The sequence below is a fragment of the Hemitrygon akajei genome, chromosome 29, assembly GCF_048418815.1.
Source record: "Hemitrygon akajei chromosome 29, sHemAka1.3, whole genome shotgun sequence".
NCBI lineage: Eukaryota > Metazoa > Chordata > Chondrichthyes > Myliobatiformes > Dasyatidae > Hemitrygon > Hemitrygon akajei.
In genome coordinates this window covers 41,775,908-41,800,340 of record NC_133152.1, presented here as the reverse complement: position 1 = coordinate 41,800,340, position 24,433 = coordinate 41,775,908, and the positions used below count along the sequence as shown (strand labels likewise).

Here is a 24,433-nt window from a genome sequence, read left to right as displayed (position 1 = left end):
CCCTGATGGCAGAGGGGAAGAAGCTGTTCCTGAATTGTTGAGTGTGTGTCTTCAGGCTCCTGTACCTCCTCCCTGATGGTAACAGTGAGAAAAGGGCATGCCCTGGGTGCTGGGGGTCCTTAATAATGGACACTGCCTTTCTGAGACACCGCTCCCTGAAGATGTCCTGGGTACTTTGTAAGCTAGGACGCAAGATGGAACTGATGAAATTTACAACCTACTGCAGCTTCTTTCAGTCCTGTGCAATAGCCCCTCCATACCAGACAGTGATGTAGCTTGTCAGAACACTCTCTACCATACATCTGCAGAAGTTTTTGAGTGCATTTGTTGACATGCCAAATCTCTTCAAATTCCTAATTAAGCATAGCCGCTGTCTTGCTTTCTTTATAACTACATCGATAAATTAGGACCAGGTTAGATCCTCAGAGATCTTGACACCCAGGAACTTGAAGTTGCTCACTCTCTCCACTTCTGAGCCCTCTATGAGGACTGGTATGTGTTCCTTCGTCTTACCCTTCCTGAAGTCCACAATCAGCTCTTTCATCTTACTGACGTTGAGTGCCAGGTTGTTGCTGCAGCATCACTCCACTAGTTGGCATATCTCACTCCCGTACACCCTCTCGTCACCACCTGAGATTCTACCAACCGTGGTTGTATCATCAGCAAATTTATAGATGGTATTTGAGCTATGCCTAGCCACACAGTCATGGGTATAAGAGAGTAGAGCAGTGGGCTAAGCACACGCCCCCGAGGTGCACCCGTGTTGATCGTCAGCGAAGAGATGTTATCACCAATCCACACAGATTGTGGTCTTCTGGTTCGGAAGTTGAGGATCCAGTTGCAGACGGAGGTACAGAGGCCCAGGTTCTGCAACTTCTCAATCAGGATTGTGGGAATGATGGTATTAAATGCTGAGCTATAGTCGATGAACAGCATGATGTGGAGGTCTTGGAAAGGATACAAAAGAGGTTAACCCAGATATTGCCTGTATTAAAGGGTAAGAGTGGTTGGACAAACTTGGTTTGTTTTCTGTGGCGTGGGAGAGGCTGAGGGCCAACGTGATAGAAGTTAATAAAATTATGAGAGGCTGAGATAAGGAGAATCTTTAGGGAGATAGAGTAGGCAGGTTAAAATACCAGTGGGCATAGGTTTAAGGTGAGGTAAGTTATTTTACACAGAGTGACAGGTGCTGGGAATGAACTGTGAAGATTGATACTGGAAGCAGAGAGTGGCGTTCAATAGGCACATGAATACGCAGAGAGGATCCATGATACTCCTCTCATCCATGCACCTGTCCAAATTTTTCCTAACTGTTGAAATGCAATATCAACCATGTCTGCTGTTCCACACTCTCGTCACTCAGTGAAGTAATTCCCTCCCCCCCCCCCTCCAGATTCCCTTTAAATATTTCACTTTTCACCACTGGTTCTAGTCTCGCCCAAATCTCAATGGAAAAAGCCTGCACAGATTTACCCAATCTATCCCGTAAGTCCAGCAATCAGCCATTTGGCCCATCGAATCTGCTCCAATCCTGCCTTCTCCACAAAATGGAGGAACATGGATTGTGTACAGAGAGGGGGATTAGTTCGGCAGGGACAGTGTGGGCCGAAGGGCCTGTTCCTGTCCAACATTATAGAACGGCAACACCGTCTTGTATGGGGGGGGGGGGGGGGGGGGGAAGGCTGCTGCCCAAAGTAAGTTGCAGAGCATTGTAAGCTTAGTCAGCTCCACCATGGGCAGTAGCCTCCATGATGGTGTCCAGGACATCTTCAGGGAACGATGCCTCAGAAAGCCAGCCCCTGTCATTAAGGAACCACCACCCAGGACATGCCCTCTTCTCATTGCTACCATCGGGAAGGAGGTACAGGAGACTCAACAACTCAGAAACAGCTTCATCCCCTCCGCCATCAGATTTCTGAATGAACATTGGGCCCATGAACACCACCTCACTACTGTACTTTATGTTTGCACTAATTTAACTATTATATGTATTTATTTACTGTAATTCTGTTTTTTTTTCCTCTGTGATTCTGAGGTACATTACAAAGAAAAACCTGCTTACAACAGGCACGTAGATCTCCAGAACATACTGTATTCATAAACTATAAATAGAGACCGGGCCCGAATTTCCAGCCTCCCCTGTATTTAATCCCCTTAATGTCGCCTCAGATCCAGTTAACCCGCACTCTGGCGCGTTTCTCGTTCTGATTGCGCAGCAGAAGTATTTATAACCACCTCCACCGTGGTTGTTCACTTCGTGTTTTGCAGCCGCTGCCGATTTCACTTGAGGCGACGTTAAACCGCCGGTAGGTCTTGAATTCCCTTTTTAAAGACGAGCGCGTCTGGAAGTACCAGGAAGTGAAATGAGAGGCCGCGGCGGAAGCTGGTGTCGGAACGACGGGATTCTGGTAATTGTCAGCCGCTCGAAATCCCCAACCTTTGATAATACAGGAGTTTGCAGGCTGCGGGGGCGCCTGTCCTTGTGGCCGGGGTCACTACCTCCTGCACTGGGTCGCCGCTCGGTAACTCCTGTGACTGACGTTCAGTTTAAAGCAAAGCCGGGTGCTAGTGTTAAACCGCCGAAGAAGCATTCTGAGGGCAAGATGATGCAGCCCTGGGTGGTAAGAGAGGTCAAGGTCAGGTTAAAAGCAAAAAAATAGAGTGGGGCCTTAAGAGAAATGGCGGACGAACTTCCTCAGCATTTTGCATCAGGCTTCACTGTGCCAATTCAGGAGTGTCGGGGGGCAGAAGAGAGTGTAGTCGCTGTTACTTGGGAAGCTGAAAAGGTAAATAAGTCAGCTGGACCAGATGGACTTTGCCCCCGGTGTTCTGAAAGAGATGGCCGAAGAGATTGTGGAGGCGTTAGTAATCATCTTTCAGGAACTGAGTGTCAATCCACTCCTTAAGGGAGGGAGGGAGGAAGAAAGGAAATTATAGGCCTGGTTAGACTGACTTAAGTGGTTGGGGAAATGTTGGAATCAGTTATTAAGTATGAGATTTCAGTTATTCTAGAGGCACATGATAAAATAAGCCCAAGTCAGCATGGTTTTCTAAAAGGGAAATCTTGCCTGATAAATCTGTTAGAATTATTTGAGGAAAAAACAGGTCAGCGGGATAGACAAAGGAGAGTCAGTGGATGTAGTTTACTTGGATTTTTAGGCCTTTTTGACAATGTGGTGTACATGAGGGTGATAAACAAGATAAGAGCTCGTGGTATTACATGAAAGATACGAGCATGGATGGAAGATTGACTGACCGGCAGGAGGCAAAGAATGGGAATCAAGGAGGCCTTTTCTGGCTGGTTGCCAGTGAGTAGTGGTGTCCTGCAGAGGTTGCTGTGGGGAATGCTTCTTTTCATGTTATACGCCAATGAGGCAGATGACAGAATTGATGGCCTTGTGACCAAGCTTGTAGAAGGTGGAAGGGTAGGTGGTGTTGAGGTAGGAAGTCTGCAAAAGTACTTAGACATGTTAGGAGAATGGGCAAAGAATTGGCAGATGGAATATAGTGTAGGGAAGTGTATGGTCAGGAATAAAGGCATTGACTGTATTCTAAATGGAGAAAATTCAAAAAATCGGCAGTGCATAGGGCCTTGGGAGCCCTCGTGCATGATTCCCTACAGGTTAACTTGCAGGTAGAGTCGGTGGTGAGAAAGGCAAATGTAATGTTAGTATTCATTTTGAGAGGATTAGAATGTAAGAGCAAGGATGTGATGCTGAGGCTTTATAAGGTAGGAGCACAGTTGTGAGTGGAGTTGAGCTCCGTATCTAAGAAAAGATGTGTTGGCATTGGAAAGGGTCCAGAGGAGGTTCACAAGAACGATTCTGGGAATGAAGGGGTTAATGTACGATGGCATTGGATAGCTCTGGGCCTGTACTCACTGGAGTTTAGGAGAATGGGGGGGGGGGGAATCTCATTGAAACCTATTGAATATTGAAAATATTAAGACAGAGTGGATGTGAAGAGGATGTTTCCTATCGTGGGGGAGTCTCAGAGCAGAAGGCACAGCCTCGGAATAGACGGATGCCCATTTAGAACAGAGGTGAGGAAGAAATTCTTTAGCCAGAGGGGTAGTGAATCTGAAATTCATTGCCACCTATGGCTGTGGAGGCCAAGTCACTGAGTATATTAAAAGCGTCAAAGGTTACAGGGAGAAGGCAGGAAAGTGGGGTCGAGAGGGGTACTAAATCAGCCATGATGGAATGGTGAAGCAGGCTAAGTGGACTGAATGGCCTAATTCTGCTCCCATGTCTTGTGGTCTGATGGATTTGAAAGTGCTGTCTGGGAATCTTTTAGAAACAGACATTTGGTTAACTTTCCAAAGGAATTGGATTTCCAGGGCATTGGGGAAAAAGATATTGGACTGGATCTCTGGGTAGCTTTTTGAGAGAGATTGGGATGGACGCGTTGGGCCACAAAGTCTCTGAGTCTGTTCTGACTGTGAGAGGGTAGAAGAAGTAAATTCTGGCAATCAGAATCAGATTTATTATAAATTGTAAATTATTTGTGGTGAAGAAAGCTTTTTGTATGCTGGCCTTTATAAATCAGAGCATTGAGTATAGGAGTTGGGATGTAATGTTAAAATTGTACAAGGCACTGGTGAGGCCAAATTTGGAGTATTGTGTACAGTTCTGGTCACTGAATTATAGGAAAGATGTCAACAAAATAGAGAGAGTACAGAGGAGATTTACTAGAATGTTACCTGGGTTTCAGCACCTAAGTTACAGAGAAAGGTTGAACAAGTTGGGCCTTTATTCTTTGGAGCGCAGAAGGTTGAGGGGGGACTTGATAGAGGTATTTAATATTATGAGGGGGATAGATAGAGTTGACGTGGATAGGCTTTTTCTATTGAGAGTAGGGGAGATTCAAACAAGAGGGCATGAGTTGAGAGTTAAGGGGCAAAAGTTTAGGGGTAAAACGAGGGGGAACTTCTTTACAGAGAGTGATAGCTGTGTGGAACGAGCTTACAGTAGAAGTGGTAGAGGCAGGTTCGATATTGTCATTTAAAAAAAAATTGGATAGGTATATAGACAGGAAAGGAATGGAGGGTTATGGACTGTGTGCAGGTAGGTGGGACTAGACAAGAGTAAGCGTTCGGAACGGACTAGAAGGGCCGAGATGGCCTGTTTCCATGCTGTTAGTGTTATATGGTTATAAATCGTAAAGTTTGTTGTTTTGATGTAGTAGTATAGTGCAGTACCTGACATCACAAGACATAGGAGCAGAATTAGGCCATTCAGCCCATTGAGTCTGCTCCACCATTCAATCATGGCTGATTTATTATCCATCTCAACCCCATTCTACTGCCTTGTGCAACCTTTGACACCATGACTAATCAAGAACCTATCACCCTCTGTTTTAAATATACCCAGTGACTTGGTTTCTACAGCTGTCTGTGGCAAATGATTCCACAGATTCACAACCCTCTGGCTAAAGAATTTCCTTCTCACCCTTGTTCTAAAAGGATATCCTTGTATTTAGAGACTCTGCCCTCCAGTATTGAGTAAGTAATGCAAAAAAGAGAGTAAAACAAAAAGTGAGGTCTTTTCGGAAATCAGAAGGCAGAGGGGAAGAAACAGTTCCTGAAATGTTGAATGTGTGTTTTCAGGTTCCTGTACCTCCTCCCTGATGTTAGCAATGAGAAGAGGGCATTGAATGGGTCTTTGCACAGTCCAAAGACATACTGGTTAGTAGGTTAAGTAGAATGCACTGTACTATACTGTTGCTGCAAAACAACAAATTTCACGACAGAAGTCAGTGATATTAAACCTGGTTCAGGTTCTGAGATTCTGCTTTCATTTCCAATGCCGTAGGGCTTTGCTTTCAGAAGTGAAAACAACACTGGGCATCGTTCTGAAATACAGATCAGGTTGTTGCAACAATTCACTACCCCTCAGTTTTGCAAAGAGGACTGCTATTCTGTTAAATACTAATTAACATTCTAATGGTTAATTTGAATGAATACCTGACTGCAGGGTGTGTGTAGGGGAAGTCAGATGAGTTCAGATTACCTTTTTAATTAATTTTATTTAGAGATGGAGCACAGAACAGACCCTACTGTCTCAAAGAGCCACACTGCCCAGCGACCCACCTACTTAACCCTGGACTAATCACAGGGGAATTTACAATGACCGGCTAACCTACTAACCGGTATGCCTTCGGATTGTGGGAGGAAACACCTGAGGTTCATGGGGAGCAAGTGTAAACTCCTTACAAATGGCACCAGAGAGAGAGGATGGTTATCATGGAATAAAACACAATTTAACATCAACAATATTTTGCATAAAGGGTCACAGAATTATTGCTTTAAATATATACTGCAGTTTGGGTCTTTTATATAGAATTTGATACAGGTATAAGTATAAAGGATTTAGCTATCTTGACCCACAATCCAGTTCAGAAGATGGTGGTGATGCACTTTAAAGCTGTTTGCCAATCACCTTTTAAAAATCTCGGAAGACAGCACCGGTATTGAACTCTGAACTCTGGAACACCCCGAGATGTCATAGCATCCTGCTAACTGCTATACTACATGGCACTCAATACATTTTTTAAAGAACTATACGTTATAATAATAAATATATATATATTAAATTAAATTTTTACCTCAAGAGTGCACAGCTCTCATTTTAACACTGATGTGCTTCTAAACTTTCTTACAGAAGTAGCCATCGCACTGGGCAGGAAAGGCCTTGCAGGTTTAAATAAAAACTACTTATTTTATGTGGTGTTTGGAGGCAACTACAAACGAGGAGGGAGATACTAAAGGTATGATATTAAAGGTATGTCCAATAATGTTTTGAAAACTTGAATAGAACCCTTTTACCCATCTATAATAGTACATTCTTACACCAGAATTTCCAGGCTGTTCAAAATTCTGTGAGTCTGAGGAAAAATATATAATTTAAACATTTCTTTTGTATTAAGATTTAACTTTGATTTTTCTTCTTTTGTAGTTGGTTTGTTCTCTTTGATAAACCTCAAATATCTAGTCAGTCAGTCACTGGTGTGAAGAGTTCTCCCAGGAACGGTGAACCCCAGCTGGAATACTCTTCACATTTAGCCTGATGTGAAACTTAAAGGCCTTCGCTGTACTGTAAAGTATAAAAGTTTTTCTGAAATGACGTACACTAATGTAACTTGAGAAATCTAACCCCAAGTCGTCAAAACGTTCGTATTTACTCTCCTGTATACCAGCTTCATGAAGCATATTGGCACTCTATTGCTCAACTGTTCAAGTTATGTGTTGACATGAAATGGTGCAATAGTTCTTGTTAGAACAGCTGACTTCACTCCAAAGCAACACACATAACGTGCTGGAGGAACTCAGCAGGTCAGGCAGCATCCATGGAAGTAAATAAACAGCTGACATTTCTGGCCGAGACCCTTCATGAGGACTGGAAAGGAAGAGCGAAGAAGCCAGAATAAGGTGGTTAGGGGAGGGGGCATGAAGTAAGGGGCTGGGAAGTGATAGGTGAAAAAAGGTGAAAAAGAGGGAATCTGATAGGAGAGGAGAGTGGACCATTGGAGAAAGGGATGGAGGAGGAGGGGCACCAGAGGGAGGTGATAGGCAGGTGAGGAGAAGAGATGAGGGGCTCCAAAGTGGGGAATTGAAGAAGAGGGAAGGGGGGGGGAGGAATTACTGGAAGATGGAAAAACATCTGTTTCTTACTTCATCCCCCTCCCCCATTTATCTGGCTTCACCTGTCGCCATCTAGCTTGTCCTCCTTCCCCTCCCTCTACCTTCTTCCCCCTTCCTTTCCATTTTTGATGGTGTCTCAACCTGAAACAACCTTTGTTTATTCCTCTTCATAGATTCAGCTTGACCTGCTGTGTTTCTCCAGCATTTTGTCTGTGTGACTCAGGATTTCCAGCCTCTGCAGAAACGCTTGTGTCCCTAATTTTTTCCCCGTTGTATGTTAATTTTCTGAAACTTTGTAATTTTGATAGCTAATCCCTCACCATGCTCAGGTAATAGGGACATTTCCTATTTGTGTAATTATGCTTTTTTATCAGAAAGGTGATGCCACTAGTATAGTGTACTGGTATGAAAGTGACCTATACCATGTGTGCAGATGTTAGCAATGCGGTCACACCAGTAAGAAATTTAACTCTCTTCCACTCCTGAATCTCCCCACACCGGAACTAAAACAGAGTTGGAAAAAGGGTGACAAATATACTCTCAGTGGCCACTTTATTAGGTACAGGACTGTTCTTCTGCTGCTGTAGCCCATCCACTCCAAGCTTCAACATGTTGTGCATTCAGAGATACTCTTCTGCACACCACTGAGGTAACGTGGCTATTTTGGTGTCATCTTCCTGTCAGCTTGAACCACTCTGGCCGTTCTTCTCTGACCTCTCTCATTAACAAGGTGTTTTCACCCACAGAACTGCTGCTCACTGGATGTTTTTTTGTCTTTTCAGACTGTTCTCTGTAAACTCTAGAGACTGCTGTGTGTGAAAATCCCAGGAGATCAGCAGTTTCTGAGATCCTCAAACCACCCCATCTGGCACCAACAATCATTCCACAATCAAAATCACTTAATTCACATTTCTTCCCCATTCTGATGTTTGGTCCAAACAACATCTGAACCTCTTGACCATGTCTGCATGCTTTTATGCATTGAGTTGCTGTTACGTGATTGGCTGATTAGATTTTGCATTAACAAGCAGGTGTACCTAATAAAGTGGCCACTGAAATTAATTGCACTAAAATACAAAGAAGGTTACAGATGATCTTTATTTGTCAAAACATACTGTGAAATGCATTGTTTGTGCCGAGAGCCAACACAGTCTGAGGATTGTGCTGGGGGCAACAGGCAGGTGTTGCCATGCTTCCAGTGCCAACAGAGCATGGTCCACAACTTACTAGCTCTTGACCCATGGCGCCTTGTGGAATGTGGGAGGAAACCGGAATAACCAGAGGCAACTTAGTCAGTCAAGGGGAGAAGGCATTATGCTACCCACTACGCCACCGTGCCCCCTCCCCCACTATAGGATGCCAATTAAAGTTTTATTTATTTTTTGGGATAGGCCCTTCCAGCCCTTCAAGCTGTGCCACCCAGTAACCCCTGATTTAACCCTGGCCTACTCACAGGACAATTTACAATGACCAATTACCCTACTAACTGTTACATCTTTGGACAGTGGAGGAAACCCACACGGATTGACAGGTCTGTGTCTACGGCCACAGAAACCGTTCTCTGAGGAACCTTTGGACCTGTAAATGTTCCTGGTTATCCTGGGATAATATTAGACCTCTTCCTTAAGGAATCCACTGAGAATTCCTCAGTGCAAACCCTTGCTCCCCTCTCTTTATTAGTTATGTCTAATAGATGAAGAAGAAAGCCCTCAACTCCGAATGGAGTCATCGGGACGCTGTCATGACGGCGTTTTTTTTAGCAGGCTTTCTTGTTTTTACGAGACCGAGTTGCTAGCTCGACGCTCAACCCAGCACGGATGGAAAGTGTGCAAGGGAGTCGGCTGGATTCGAACTCAGGAGCCTTCGCTCCGAAGTCCAGCGCTGATGCCACTACGCCACCAGCCAGCATATCTAATTATGAGCTCCTTTTAATTATTATTTTGAGATGCAGCTGCCCAAGTACACCCAGGAGACCAATTAACCAATTAACCCTACGTCTTCGGGATGTATGAGGAAACAGGAGCACCTGGAAGAAATCCATGTGGTAATGGGGAGAGCGTCCCCTTATCTCCTCACAGACAATGGTGGGACTTGGTCATTATATTGCCCTCTGTGTTAGGTGGAACGTTGTTAATGCGTCCCGGTTCCCTAGCCTACCAAAGTACTGTGGGTTATTTGTTCTCCTGCTCCAGGTCACTCCCCTTGCTAATGAGGTCTGTCCCGTAAGGTAGGCTTGCGGAGGAGTGAATCTAGGATAACTCGCTTGGCTTCGTTAGGGAGATCCTGCCTGACTAATTTGATTGACTCTTTCGAGGAGGTGACTAAGTATGTCGCTGAGGGTAGTGCGGTTGATGCAGTCTACATGGACTTCAGTAAGGCTTCTGACAAGGTCCCACATGGGAGACTGGTCACAAAGGTAAGAGTCCATGGGATCCAGGGCAATTTGGCAAAATGAATCTGAAATGGCTTAGTGAGAGACAGGGTCAAGGGTTGTTTATGTTATGTTGATGTGTCTTACTACAGTGACAGCTGCTGAAACCCTTGATGTTATATATATTAATAGCTGCCAGCGGGTAGGAGATACAGGAGCTTTTGGTCCCATTCCACCAGGTTGAGACTACTAGACAGGTATATGGAGGAATTTAAGGTGGGGGGGGGGTTATATGTGAGGCAGGGTTTGAGGGTCAGCACAATATTGTGGGCCGAAGGGCCTGTAATGTGGTGGGGGTTTATATGTGAGGCAGGGATTGAGGGTCAGCATAACATTGTGGGCCGAAGGACCTGTAATGTGCTGTACTATTCTATTCTATTCAGGAACAGTTATTACCCCTCACCCACCAGGCTCCTGAGCCAGAGTGGATAACTTCACTCACTTCAGTTCTGAACTGATTCCACAACCTACAGACTCACTTTCAAGGACTTTACAACTCATATTCACAGTATTAGTTATTTATGAATATTGTTATTTGAATTTTTTTTGTATTTGCACAGTTTGTCTTTTGCACATTATTTGTGTGCCGTTGTGTGTAGCTTCTCATCGATTCTATTGTATTTCTTTGTTCTCTGAATGACTGAAAGACAATGAATCTCAGGGTAATATTTGGTGATATATATGTACTTTGATTTAAAAATTACTTCAGATTTTGAAATTTATTTTGAACTTTGCATATTAATTGTCTGATGTAAAAGCAGGTAATGTGATTAACAATTTATAGATAATACCAAAAAAAGGTGTTATGACTTTTTATCTCTCTCATTAGCTCCTCAGTTCCAACCTTCAAAATATATTGATTATCAAAGTACAAACAAGACCATAAGGTATAGGAGCAGCATCTTGTATGTTCTGCTATTCCATCATGGCTGATACATTTTCTCCCCTCAGCCCCAATTTCCTCCATTCCCCCCCCCCCCCCCCCACCATATCCTTTTATGCCCTGGCTAATCAAGGATCTAACAATCTCTGGCTTAAATAGAACCAAAGACTTGGCCTCCACAGCCTCCTGTGGAAACGAATTCCTCAGATTCACCACTCTCTGGTGAAGGAAATTCCTCCTCATCTCCGATTAAAAGATGTCACCAAGAACCCTGGCATTCATTTTCATAACTAAAATCCTTCAGTACCTCAAATGCTATGCTCTGTGCTGTTTCTATAAAAGGAAAATATTTAAACTAGTCATTAATCTACAGTGAACCATGTTAATCAGATACAATGAGGGCATCACTGCTGCTGAACTGGCAGATTTTCCAGACTGTTCGTATATTATTAATACCTCATCATACTTTAATTTGCTTTTTATTTTTAGATATTACACAATGGTTTAATAAATTTCCCAAAGCACCCAGTAAATTACCCCTCAGCTATCAGGCTGTTGAACCAAAGAGGATAACTTCACTCAACTTCACTTGCCCCATCATTGAAATGTTCCCACAACCTATGGACTCTTTGTTTTGTGGCTGTCTGTAGGAAGACAAATCACAGTTGTATACTTTGATGATAAATGTACTTTGTCTTTTGACTTTGGACTCACATTCAAGGACTTTCCATCTCATGTTATCAGTATTTATTTATTATTTCTTTCTTTTTGCATTTACACAGTCTGTTGTCTTTTGCACACTGGTTGAACATCCAAGTTGGTGTGGTCTTTCATTGATTCTATTATGGTTGTTATTTTATTATGGATTTATTGAGTTTGTCCACAAGAAAATGAATCTCGGGGTTGTATATTGTGACATTTATGTACTTTGATAATAGATTTACTTTGAACTTCTGAACATTGACATTTCAAGGAAGTGCAAGAAACAGAATCGTGGTGGGTTCAAGGTAGTGTGGGATTTGGGGCAACAAAGAAAATACTGGAAATGTTTGGTGGGAAAGAAGGAAAGCAAGGTAGTTTTTGGTGTCAGTGGGGGGGGGGGGGGTACAGTAAAGGGAACAGAGGGATAAATGGAGAAATGCCAGTTCAAACTGATTTTCTTTCCACAGACGCTACCGGAACTGTTTAATTCTTCCAGCAATTCTAGTTTTATTTCAGATTTCCAACAAATTTAGTTTTTTTTTTTAAATTTTCATCCTGAGCCCAGTTAGCCAGACGTCCAATTTATCACCACCTGGACTTCAAGCAGGAAAATTATCCAAAGTTGATAGTAATACTGATTCTTGTAAATCTAAGTTCATGTTTTTACTCAACAGTATTTTTCAGTTTTTTTGTAGTGTAAAGACCAACCGTAGTTCTCTGTAAACTGTGTTGGGAACGGCTTCACTGACTATCAACCTCCCTTAGAATTTTTCCCCAAGTAGCATTGTGGAGCCGGGACAGCTACATGTCTCTCGATAGATGTAGCAGGGGGTGAAATGTAGCTTCAGCAATTATTTACTTGGAAGGATCTCATTGAAACCTATCAAATGTTGAAAGGCCAAGATAGAATGGATATGGAGAGGGTGTTTCCTGTAGCGCCATGGTAGTGTAGCGGTTATTATGAACTATTACAGCTTGGGAAGTTGGAATTTGGAGTTCAATCCTGGTGTCCTCTTTAAGGAGTCTGTGCGTCCTCCCCGTGGAATGCACGGGTTTTCCCCAAGTGCTCCAGTTTCCTCCCAGGGTTCAAAGACGTACCTGATAGGTTAGTGTCCCAGAGTTAGGTTAGGGTTAATTGAGGGTGTCAGGAATTGCTGGGGTGGTGCTGTTCGAAGGGCTGGAAGAACCTACTCTGTACTGTATAAATAAATAAATGGAAATAGTGGGGGAGCCTAGAGCACAGAGGGCATTGCCTCAGAATAGAAAGACAGAGATGAGGAGGAATTTATTCAGCCATAGGCTTGTGAATCTTTGGAATTCATTGGAGGCCAAGTCATTGGGTATATTTACGCTAGAGTGTGATGGGTTCTAATTAGTAAGAGTGTCAAAGGTTATGGGGAGAAGGCAGGAGAATGAGGTTGAGAAGTAAAGCTAAAATTGGGCTCAGAAGGGATTTGTGCTGGTCTGTTATGCTTTTCTTGGCTGAATAATAAGCCCAAGGCCATCATTTGGGGACTCGAAGACTGGAGAATTGTTAGTGATGGGCATCCACATTCGAGATTGTTTAATGTCATTTCCTGTATACAAGTGCAAAGGAGAACAAAATAATTGTTCCTCCGGATCCGATACAGCACAAAATAACATAAAAAACACAATAAATATAAATACATAAGATAGCTTATGATTGATTGTATGCCCATATACACTAGGCACATGAGTGCCTGTACATAAGGTGATTCTGAAAGCAAATGGTAAAGTGGGGGTGTGGAGGGGTGGGTTAGTGGGTGGAGGTGTTGATCAGCCTTACTGCTTGGGGAAGGTAACTGTTTTTTGAGTCTGGTGGTTCTGGCGTGCATACGACATAGCCTCCTCCCTGATGGAAGTGGGACAGACAGTCCATGAGCAGGGTGGGTGGGATCCTTCATGAAGTTACTGGCCCTTTTCCGGCACCCTTCTGTATCTATGTCCTTGATTGTGGGGAGACTGGTACCAGTGATGCGTTAGGCAGTTTTGACTAGCCGTTGTAGACCCTTCCTGTCCACTGCAGTGCAGTTTTCTACTCCCAACTCCTTGGTCTAAACCATACTGTGCAACTAACTGGGTGTCGAACTTCCTAACCAGCAGACCTCAGGTAGTGAGGATTTACAAACACTCCTCCCCCTTATCCTCAACTCAGCCCAGGGCTCATTATTTCAGAATTGGAAGATTAGAATGTTGATATAAATTTTTACTCCACCAGTAATTGGGGGTGGGGGGGGGGCGTTAAAATGATCTTACTTTAGATTTTTATTTCTCTGATATTGGTCTGTTTTTCCTCAGCAGCGCCACTATGGAGAGCTCGAGCAGGTGTAAAGAGGTGGTCTTGCTGGCTTGTGGTTCATTTAATCCCATCACAAACATGCACCTGAGGATGTTTGAATTAGCCCGCGATTACCTGCATGAAACAGGTTTGACTTTCTCGCTCCGCTCTGTCTGTGGAACCTAAAACCTATACAAGTCAAGTTTATTGTCACTTAACTGTATGCATGTATACCTTCAAACGAGACAATGTTTCTCCAGATCAAGCAGTACACATAACATACATATAACACACGGTAACTTAGGAAAGCAAGAATTAATCTACAAATGAATTATGCACTGATAAAGCAAAGTGCATAAATTAAATATTTTAGGCTACAGTACAAATTACCCGGTGACGCTTCAAGTAGGATGCATCAGGGAGTTCAGAAGCCTAATGGCCTGTGGGAAGAAGCTGTTTTCCATCCTGACCGTTCTTGTCTTTATTCTTCAGTGCGGATATTCAGTTTCTGTACACTGCCATTCTCCATTAGGAAAACGTCATTAAAGCCGTCTGCTTCTTTGTGCAGGCCAACCTCCCCTGTCCCCTTTCTGACCATCTGCCCTCTCCTGTTTAAAGTGACTACATATCTCCCCTCTTCACTCTCAATCCTGGTGCAGGGTTTCGACCTGAAGCAGCGACAACTCCTTCCCCCACCCACCCCCCAGCAGATTATTTCCCCAGTAACGTGACGCTCCACAGTGTGTGGTGTTTGGATATTATTTTTGTATAATAGAGTCCTGGAAAAGTTCAGCACCAAAGTGGCCCATCCAATCCATGCCAAACTATTAATCTGCCTTGTTCCAGCGGCCTACACCCAGACCATTGTCCTCCATACCCCTCCCATCCATTTACTTATACAAATTTCTCTTTAATGTTGAAATCAAACCCCTATCCTCCACTTCCACTGACAGCTCGTTCCACACTCTCACCACCATCGGAGTGAAGAAGTTCTCCCCCATGTTCCCCTTAAATATTTCACCTTTCACACTTAACCTATGACCTCTAGAGCTCTGGACTCGCCCAACCTCAGTGGAAAAAGCCTGCTTGCACTTACCCCACAGAATTTTGTACGCTGTCAAAATAATGTCCTCAGTATCATGTTGCTTGACTGTTTTGACTCCACAGAAATATAGAGTGAATAAAATATATCTTGGCACTTATTTTTAACCAATATTTGTATCTTTTCCAGGGAAATACATGGTGATAAAGGGCATAATATCTCCTGTGAGTGATGCATACAAAAAGAAGGGCCTTGTAGAGGCAAGCCATCGTGTAGCGATGATAGAAAAGGCTGTACAGTGCTCTGACTGGGTGACCATAGATCCTTGGGAAAGCAAGCAGGGGGAATGGCTGGAGACTGTCAAAGTTCTTAGGTGAGTGACCCTGTGGGTAATTCTGTCTACCCTTTTGTTAAAACTAATTACTTAGATCAATGCTCCTCTATGAACCCGAGTTTCATTTCCTTCTCAGCTGCATACCTTCCCCACGTTTGCCCTGATCTTTGGTGCTGGTACACTTGTAAAACCATAGGACATAGCAGCTTTCGCCCCATTGAGTTCAATCATGGCTGATTTATTATCCCTCTCAACCCTGTTTTAATGTGCTCCCGTAACCTTTGACTCCCTGACTAATCAAGAACCTATCAGCTTCTGCTTTAAGTATACCCAGTGATTTGGCCCCCGCGGGCGACTGTGGCAAAGAATTCCATCGATTTACCGTCCTCTGGCTACGGGCGCCACAATAGCGTTGCGCTAGCCTCTACGCTATTACAACTCAGGTTCAATTCTGGAGGTTTCTACATCCTTCCTGTGAGCGTGTGGGTTTCCTCCAGGTGCTCCGGTTTCCTCCCACAGTTCAAAGACTCACCAGCTAGTAGGTCGATTGGTCTTTGTAAAGTGTCCTGCGGTTAGGCAAGTGCTAAATTGGGGGGGTTACAGTGCGGTGTGGCTCATTAGGCTGGAAGGGCCTGTTCTGCGCTGTATCTCTAAACAATTAAATAAAATCCTCCAGGTTAAAACTCCTCTCAGATTACCCACGTACCTGTCCAATCTTCTCTCAAACATTGAAGTCGAGCTGACGTGCACCCCTGTGCTGACAGCTCGTTCCACACTCTCGCGACACTCTTGAGTGAAGAATTTCCCCTCATGTTCCTCTTAAACTTTTCACCTTTCCATAGAGAAATGAGGTGGCATGGTTAGTGCTACGCTTTACAGCACCAGTAATAAGGGTTCAATTCCCGTCACAGACTGTAATGAGTTTGTATGTTCTCCCTGTGACCATGTGCTCCACATTTCTAAGGTGCATTGGTTAGGGTTAGTATGGATATCACTGAATGCTTCAATGTACATGTGACAAGATTGAGAGCAGCTTTGATAGAGGTACACAAAATTATGAGCGGTATAGATAAATACAAGCAGGCTTTTTCCACTGAGGATGGGTGGGACTGAAACCAGAGATCATGGGTTAAAGGTGAAAGGAGAAAAGTTTAAGGAGAACATGAGGGGAAACTTCTTCACTCAGAGGGTCGTGAGAGTGCAGAACGAGCTGCCATGCTGTGATGCATGCAAACTCAATTTCAATGTTCAAGAGAAGTTTGGATAGGGGAATGGAAGGCTGTGGTCCTGTTGCAGGGTGATGGGAGTAGGCAGACTAGATGGTCTGAAGGGCCTGTTTGTGTTCTCTACTCTCTGACTCTGCTTGGAGCTGGGGTGGATTTGAATAGCTTCCTTCTGCATTATTACAGTCTGTGGCTGCTTTATTCTGTACCTCCTGTACCTAATAAAATGGGCACTGAGTGTATGTTCACTGTCTTCTGCTGCTGTAGCCCATCCACTACAATGTTTGACATGTTGTACGCTCAGAGAAGCTCTTCTGCACACCACTGTTGTAACATGTGGTTATTTGAGTTACTGTTGCCTCCTGTCAGCTTGAACCAGTCTGGCCATTCTCCTCTGACCTCTCTCATTAGCAAGGCACTTTCACCCACTGGACTGTCGCTCACTGGATGCTTTTTGTTTCTTGCACCATTCTCCGTAAACTCGAGAGACTGTTGTGTGTGAAAATCCCAGGAGATCAGCAGTTTCTGAGATACTCAAACCACCCCATCTGGCACCAACAATCATTCCATGGTCAAAGTCACTTAGATCTCATTTCTTCCCCGTTCTGATTTTTGATCTGAACAACAACTGAACCTCTTGACCATCTGTGTGCTTTTATGCATTGAGTTGCTGCCACAAGATTGGCTAGTTAGATATTTGCATTAACAAGCAGGTGCACACATGAACCTAATAAAGTGGCCACTGAGCGTATGATTCGATAATTCCTAACATCTGAGCAAATAGGTTGGAAGGAAGACTATTAATGTTTTAATGTTGATTCTTGAGCAGGCATCATTATGAGAATCTGATGAAACTCTACGGCAATGACAAAAAGATCTCGACACTACCCAGAAGAGCAAAGAAAAGGAAGGCAGAAGATAAAGACGTCTGTCCACTAGTCGAAAGACATGATTTTAAATCAGGTATTGTTTTCTGTGCTGATAAATCCAATTTATAGCAAGTAAATGTATGGTTTTTAAAAAATCCCAAAACTCCAGGTTTTATGGTAGTAATTCCTTTAATAAAACATTCCTTATTTGTCACATGTTCATTGAATCGACTTTATTACTTACATCCTTCACATATGTGAGGAGTAAAAATCTTTACGTTACGTCTAAATGTGCAATGTGCAATTTATAATAAATAGTATGTACAATATAGCATAGATATACAGCTGTGTCAGCAAGTCTGATGGCCTGGTGGAGAAGCTGTCCCCGGAGCCTGTTGGTCCTGGCTTTTATGCTGCGGTACTGTTTCCTGGATGGTAACAGCTGGAATAGTTTGTGGTTGGGGTGCCTCGGATCCCCAATGATCCTTTGGGCACTTTTTACACACCTGTCTTTGTAAATGTCCTGAATAGTGGGAAGTTCACATCTACAGATGCGCTGGGCTGTCCGCACCACCCTCTGCAGAGTCCTGCGACTGAGGGAGGTACAGTTCCCGTAGCAGACAGTGATGCAGCCAGTCAGGATGCTCTCAATTGTGCCCCTATACTCTCAATGTACATTGAAACATACAAATGTGTCATTTGCGTCAACAACCAACACAGTCTGAGGATGTGCTGGGGGCAGCCCACAAGCGTTACCACACACCTGGCACCATGCTTACAACTTGTTAAAGCTAACATCTTTGGAATGTGGGAGGAAACTGGAGCACCCAGAGGCAACCCACATGGTCACAGGAGAATGTATAAACTCCTTACAGGCAGTGGCAGGAATCGAACCCTGATTGCTGGCGCTCTAATAGCGTTACACAAATTGCTACATTAGTAGGTTAATCCAAGATAAAAGAAAGCCCATAGATGACCTTGATCAGCTGGTGGTAGTGCTGTCAGAACAAGGGGAGGACTGTGGAAGATTTGTATTTCCTTACAAGCCCAGGGACTGGAGACTGACTGAAATATTGTCGCATGGGGCTAGCGTGGGGCCACAATCTGTTTTCCTGACACAGGAGCTTCTGTAGATGCTGGACACCCAGAGAAACACACACAAAATGCTGGAGGAACTTAACAGGTCAGGCAGCATTTCTGGAGAGGAATAAAGAGTTGACGTTTTGGGCTGGGATACTTCATCGGGGTTGGAAAGGAAGGGTGTCAGAATAAGCAGGTAGGGGGAGGGGAAGGGACACAAGCTGGCTGTTGTAATGTTTAGTTTTTTGAGTTACTGTCCCCTTCCTGTCAACTTGACATTCTCCTCTGACCTCGATCATCAACAAGGCAATTCCTCTCACAGAACTGCCAATTGCTAGGTTTTTTAAAAAAAAATGTTGTTGTACCCTTCTGTGTATAACGCCCTGGTTAAGAGTTTTACTGCTATGCTGTAGGTATTTTATTTTAGCAGTTCTGTAAGAACAGTCTGTTCTGCTTTCAGCCTGTTGGGTTTGAGCTGCGATAAGAAGCTTCTTGTTCAACTTAGGAATGTGCTGTCAGCCAGTCAGGATAGTGGGGTGGGGAGAAGGTTCTGGGGAACGCTGGGCTGAAGGTTTTTGTGGGTGGGAGTTGGGAGAATTCAGGAGGGAAGGTGGCTGAGGGTGCTGTCCCTGTTGCACAAGGTGCCTTGTGTAGATGAATGGCTTCAAGGAGGAAGGGCCAGTACTCCTGTGGGAGACCCGTTTGTTCAAGGTGGATTCCAAACGATGTTCAGAAGGTGGTGTGTGCTTTCACGCAGACCGAGATTCCAGCGCGTGAGTGACAGACAAGTTCAAGATGAGCTCCAACTTAAGTCCACGTTGGACTGTTTAAGGATAATGGGACCTTCTTGTTTTTTCCCTTTCTCTCCTTTAGTAACTGTTTGCTTAAGTTAACAACACTTTGTTTTAATTGTATGCAGCGTACGAACTGGTATTTCTTTCTGAGGGCAGAAAATCACACAACCCGGGGTTTGGGTGGGCGAGACATCCCAACCTCAGGGATTTGGTGGGACCGAAGTCGTACACACCCTAGACGTACGAACCTGGGGAAGGTGGGTTTCTGGCCGTAGAGTTCAGTAGCTGTTAGTGAGGGGCTATTGAGCTGCATTTCCAAGACACCCAATAAAACGGGTTTTCATCTGTAAACTCTGAAGACTGCTGTGTGTGAAAATCCCAGGAAATCAGTTCAAGCCACCCCATATGGCAGCAACAGTCCTTCCACAATCAACATCACTTAGATCCCAATTCTGATGTTTGGTCTGAACCATGTCTGCATGCTTTTATATGTTGAATTGCTGGCACATGATTGGCTGATTAGACATTTGCATTAACCAACAGGTGTACCTCATAAAGTGCCTACTGAGTGTATACCTCAATTTTAGTCTTTTCTCAGCCTCCTGTATTGCAGAGAAAGCAGCTGCAGCCTATCAAATCTTTCCATGCAGCTACAATTTTCCAGTGTGGGCATTGCCCTTGTAAGCACGACATCCTGCCTGCGCTGGAAATCTAGGGCAACACACACAAAATGCCGGAGGAACTCAGTAGGTCAGGCAGCATCTATGGAGAGACATGAGCAATCAGTATTTCAGACTGAGGCCCTTCATCAGGTCTAGAAAGGAAGGGGACTGAAGCCAAAATATTGAGGGGAGAGGATGGGAGTACAAGATAGCAGATGATAGATGAAGCTAGGTGAAGGAGAAGGTGGGTGGGGGAAAGGGGGGGGGGGGGGCGAGATATTTTATTTATATATTTATTAGATGCAGCGTGGAAAAGATCCTTTCTGCCCTTTGAGCTGCACTGCCCAGCAATCCCCGATTTAAAATTTACAATGATCAATTAGTCTACCTGCTGGTACGTCTTTGGACTGTGGGAGGAAACCCACGTGGTCATGGGGAGAATGTGGAAATCCTTTACAGACAGCAGTGGGAAGGGATAGGTGGAAGAGGTGAAAGGCCGGAGCAGGAAGGAAGTGGAGAGAAACCAGATTAAGAATGTCCTTGCACATCTCCTCTGCACCTTCCCTTTCATGCATCATACTGACCGGACCTCCAGCAGAAGTCTTAACGAATGTTAATAATCTCAGGAGATTGCTTAGAATTATTTTCTGTCTCTTGTAAATTGATCTACAGACATTTTGTTAAACGATAATGCTTGGCCTCTCTTGTCTAATTCTTGGCACTGTTCCCACAGATTTGCCTGAGTTGATGCTGCTGTGTGGAGCCGATGTTTTAGAGTCATTCGGAGTTCCTAATCTGTGGAAAAACGAAGACCTAGAAGAAATCTTGGGCAGGTTCGGGCTGGTCTGCATTAGCCGACAAAGGTGCAATCTTCAAAAATGTATCTACGAGTCTGACCTCATCTGGAGGTTCAGGGAAAAAATTCACCTTGTGACCGAATGGATAGACAATGACACCTCGGCCACGAAGGTTCGCCGAGCTTTGCGAAGGGGACAGAGTGTTAGGTACGTGATCCCGGATCCCGTCATTGATTACATTCAGCAGCACCGGCTGTACGATCAGCAGAGTGAAACTAAGAATTCTGACGTCGCCCTAGCACCCCTGCAGCGCTACAGAGAAGAATCGAGTCAGGGCTCACTACAGTGTTAGGCTGGGCAAAATTCTTCGCTTGATTGCCCTGTCTAAAATTAAATCATGCATGGCATCCACACTAAATTAAAGTTTCTTGGTTCAGTTTATTCTTGACAGTATGAATAGAAATGGAGAACTCTTTTTCGTTGTACACAAAGCCACAAAGGACTAGGATTTAGTAGAATGGAAGCATTTTTATCCAGTTAGTTTGCCTCAAGGCTGGCCCTGTTCATTTTAATAAGGTTGTTATTGAACTCATGTATTTGAAGACCACCGCAGGAGAAGACAAACTATTGGAATGACTGTCCTAACTTGGTGTCTCCACAAACCTGGGGGAACACACCTGGATATACAACCATCCCTTCAACAAAATGGTGGCAAGTTGAAGGCCTCAGTATCAAACCCTTGGTACAATGTCACACTCGCCAATTGGATAACGTTCCCTTTATCCCAATTGTTTTCCAACTTCCAATGTTTTCACAGGGTTCCCTTCAGTTTCCCCACATCGTTGCTAATAACTTCCCTGCACCCAAGCATGATCTCATCTCATCCCTGGTAAGCGAGACCTAAGGCGCTGGGGTTCCCTGCCTCTCGCTCTCACATTTTCTGGCCCCCTGGAGCATGATTACAGGCTGTCTGCACAAATGGTGCTTATTGCGACCTCCAAATATGACTCCAACGTAAACTATGCTGACCGCCAAGTTGTCAGGCTTTTCTAGGTGTCCCTTGTGCTCTACCTCAATACCTGTGACACGTTGGGGGAAAAGTGCTGTCTTCCAAATGTTTTGCAGATCTGAATGTCATCCAAACAGAGAGCCTTCACCCAGTTAATACTGACCACACAGCTGAACGAAAGGTCATAAAGACAAGTGTGGAAAGAAATTTGTAAAACAAATCAAATCCTAGCCTTATCAAATTGCTTGTGAAATTTGAACTGAATTCTACCTGAACACTTGGGACTGGTGCTTCTGCTTGGTATCAGAGTGAACACTTAAAAACTCATTGAGAAATAATTTGCTTCATAAGCGTTGAGAAGCATGACATGCTTATAATTCTTACCTGCAGGAATTGAACCTTCTCTGCTGAGCCACCACTGAAGAATTTTGTGGAGCAGGTCCAATAACTAGAGCTGGAGTGTTAGAGTGTTGCTCGTCTGGGCAGGAAGTTTAAGATCACTTTGGGATACAGTGATGCAACTTCCTGTAGAGGAGAACACCCATCAATGGTTTGGCTGTGGGTTGCAAGCAAAGTGCAGATATTGGGTGGCACAGAGAGATCAGGGATTGGTGCTAACCTAGAAATTTGAGTCCTCTTGGAAAGATTCTGGGATTGTTTACTACTTATGAGGTGGAATGGTTAAGCTTTTGATTGGTGACTGAAATAATACAAATAAAGATAATTTTGTGCAAAATATTTGGTGGTGTATGTTTTAAAAAAAAAAGTGAATTTAATTGCTGCACTGTTGGCATTATTCTCTCTCCAACTAGAGATGGGGATGGAGAAGATGGAGGGGAAAAGGGGCTGAGAGGAATTAGAATCAGGTTTAATATCACTGGCATATATGAAAGTTGCTCTTTTGCAGAACCAATACAGTGCAAAGCATGAAATACACAAAATGTTATTGTAAGAAATAAAAATAAAAACTAATTAAGGGGTGCAAAAAGAGAGCAAAGATAATGAGGTAGTGTACATGGGTTCATTGTCCATTTAGAAATCTTATGGCAGAGAGGAAGAAGCTGTTCCTAAACTGTTGAGTGGGTATGTCTTCAAGCTTCTGTACCTCCTTTCTGATGGTAGCAATGAGAAGAGGGCATGTCCTGGGTGATGGGGGTCCTTAATGATGGATGCTGCCTTTTTTTTGGAAGCATCACCTTTTGAAGATGTCCTCGATGGTGGGGAGGCTAGTGCTCATGATGGAGCTGGCTGGGCTTACAACCCTCTGCAGCTTTTTCCGATCTTGTGCAAAAATAAGAAGAGGGTATTGGAGATGGTTTATTATTGCCGCACGTACCAAGACAGTGGAAAGCTTGTGCAAGGCACTACCCACACAGATCAATTTTCCAGTGCCTAGAGGTAGCACAATAAAAGAATGAAGTGCAGTGATCCAATCACAAACGAGAAAGTCTGCAGATGCTGGAAGTCCAAGCAACACACACAAAAATGCTGGAAGAACTCAGCAGACCAGGCAGCAGCTATGGAATGATGTGTAACAGCTACAGAGGAAGGCAGACAGTAAGGACTGTAACAAGGTAGGTTTGGAGGTTGAGAGCCGATCTTACCAGAGGTCCGTGGGAGCTGAAATTGGTTTATTATTGTCTCATCTACTGAGATAAAACGGGAATCTGTCCTGCACACTGCCCACACAGAGCAGCTCAACGCACAATGCAGAGTTCAAAACGGGAATCTGTCCTGCACACTGCCCACACCGAGCAGCTCAACGCACAATGCAGAGTTCAAAACAGGATTCTGTCCTGCACACTGCCCACACAAAGTAGCTCAATGCACAATGCAGAGTTCAAAACGGGAATCTGTCCTGCACACTGCCCACACAGAGCAGCCCAACGCACAATGCAGAGTTCAAAACGGGAATCTGTCCTGCACACTGCCCACACAGAGCAGCCCAACGCACAATGCAGAGTTCCAAGGACAACTGCAGAAAAGGAATTTGTGTATCATTGTAAAGTGCAGTGGGGCACAGTGTGCCGTCTTGTACACTGATCACACTAATCAAATCATTGCACAGTATGTATTTCTCACTACCTCCCTACATTTTTGCATTATTTTAACTATAAATATATATGTTGCATTGTACTGCTGCCTCAAAAATAACAAATTTCACCACATACGGTACATTAAACCAGGTTCGGAGAGGAGAGTGAGTTTGTAAATCTGGCAGGAACAAACGATGGTGAGGGTAGAGTTCCCTGTGGGAGGGGTGTGGGACAGGTGGCAGAGAAGGAGTGGCCGGGGGGAGGGGCGCGGATGCAGACACACCCAGCCCTGAGACACCAAGCAAGGACATTTAATTCCAAACAAATGGTTTATTGATTATCACAGAATTGCTCTGGTGCTTCCTGCTCTCTCCCCTCTCCCTTTTCCCAAACATGATTCCCCTCTCCCTGCCCCCTTCCCACTCTCAGTCCACAATAGACCCAGATCAGAATCCGATTTATCATCACTCAGATATGTCATGAAATTTAGGGGGGTTTTTTTGTGGCAGCAGTACCCTACAATACAAAAAATTTACTGTAAACCTTAGTGTTGTGTGTGTGTCTCTCTCTCACTCTTTTTTTATATAAATATCTATGTGTGTGTGTGGGCCTTTTGCACAGTACTGTAGG

The 24,433-nt window shown here is 44.1% G+C and overlaps 1 protein-coding gene across 17 annotated transcripts; it reads left to right on the top strand.

Annotated features, from left to right (window-relative positions):
* Positions 1-2,132: 2,132 nt before the first annotated feature.
* Positions 2,133-22,505, top strand: nmnat1 (nicotinamide nucleotide adenylyltransferase 1). 17 transcript variants are annotated; one of them, XM_073032220.1, is made up of 7 exons: positions 2,269-2,408; positions 6,663-6,768; positions 9,835-10,058; positions 13,978-14,105; positions 15,189-15,372; positions 17,386-17,519; positions 20,695-22,505. In XM_073032220.1, exons 3-7 carry the CDS (start codon positions 9,970-9,972, stop codon positions 21,108-21,110), a joined length of 951 nt encoding a protein of 316 aa, XP_072888321.1. In that variant the 5' UTR covers positions 2,269-2,408; positions 6,663-6,768; positions 9,835-9,969; the 3' UTR covers positions 21,111-22,505. The 17 variants fall into 17 exon arrangements, with proteins under 17 accessions (XP_072888336.1, XP_072888335.1, XP_072888333.1 ...); XM_073032223.1 differs by having other exon boundaries at positions 6,663-6,782; positions 9,960-10,058; positions 13,981-14,105; XM_073032221.1 differs by having other exon boundaries at positions 6,663-6,782; positions 9,960-10,058.
* The last annotated feature ends 1,928 nt before the right edge of the window (positions 22,506-24,433 follow it).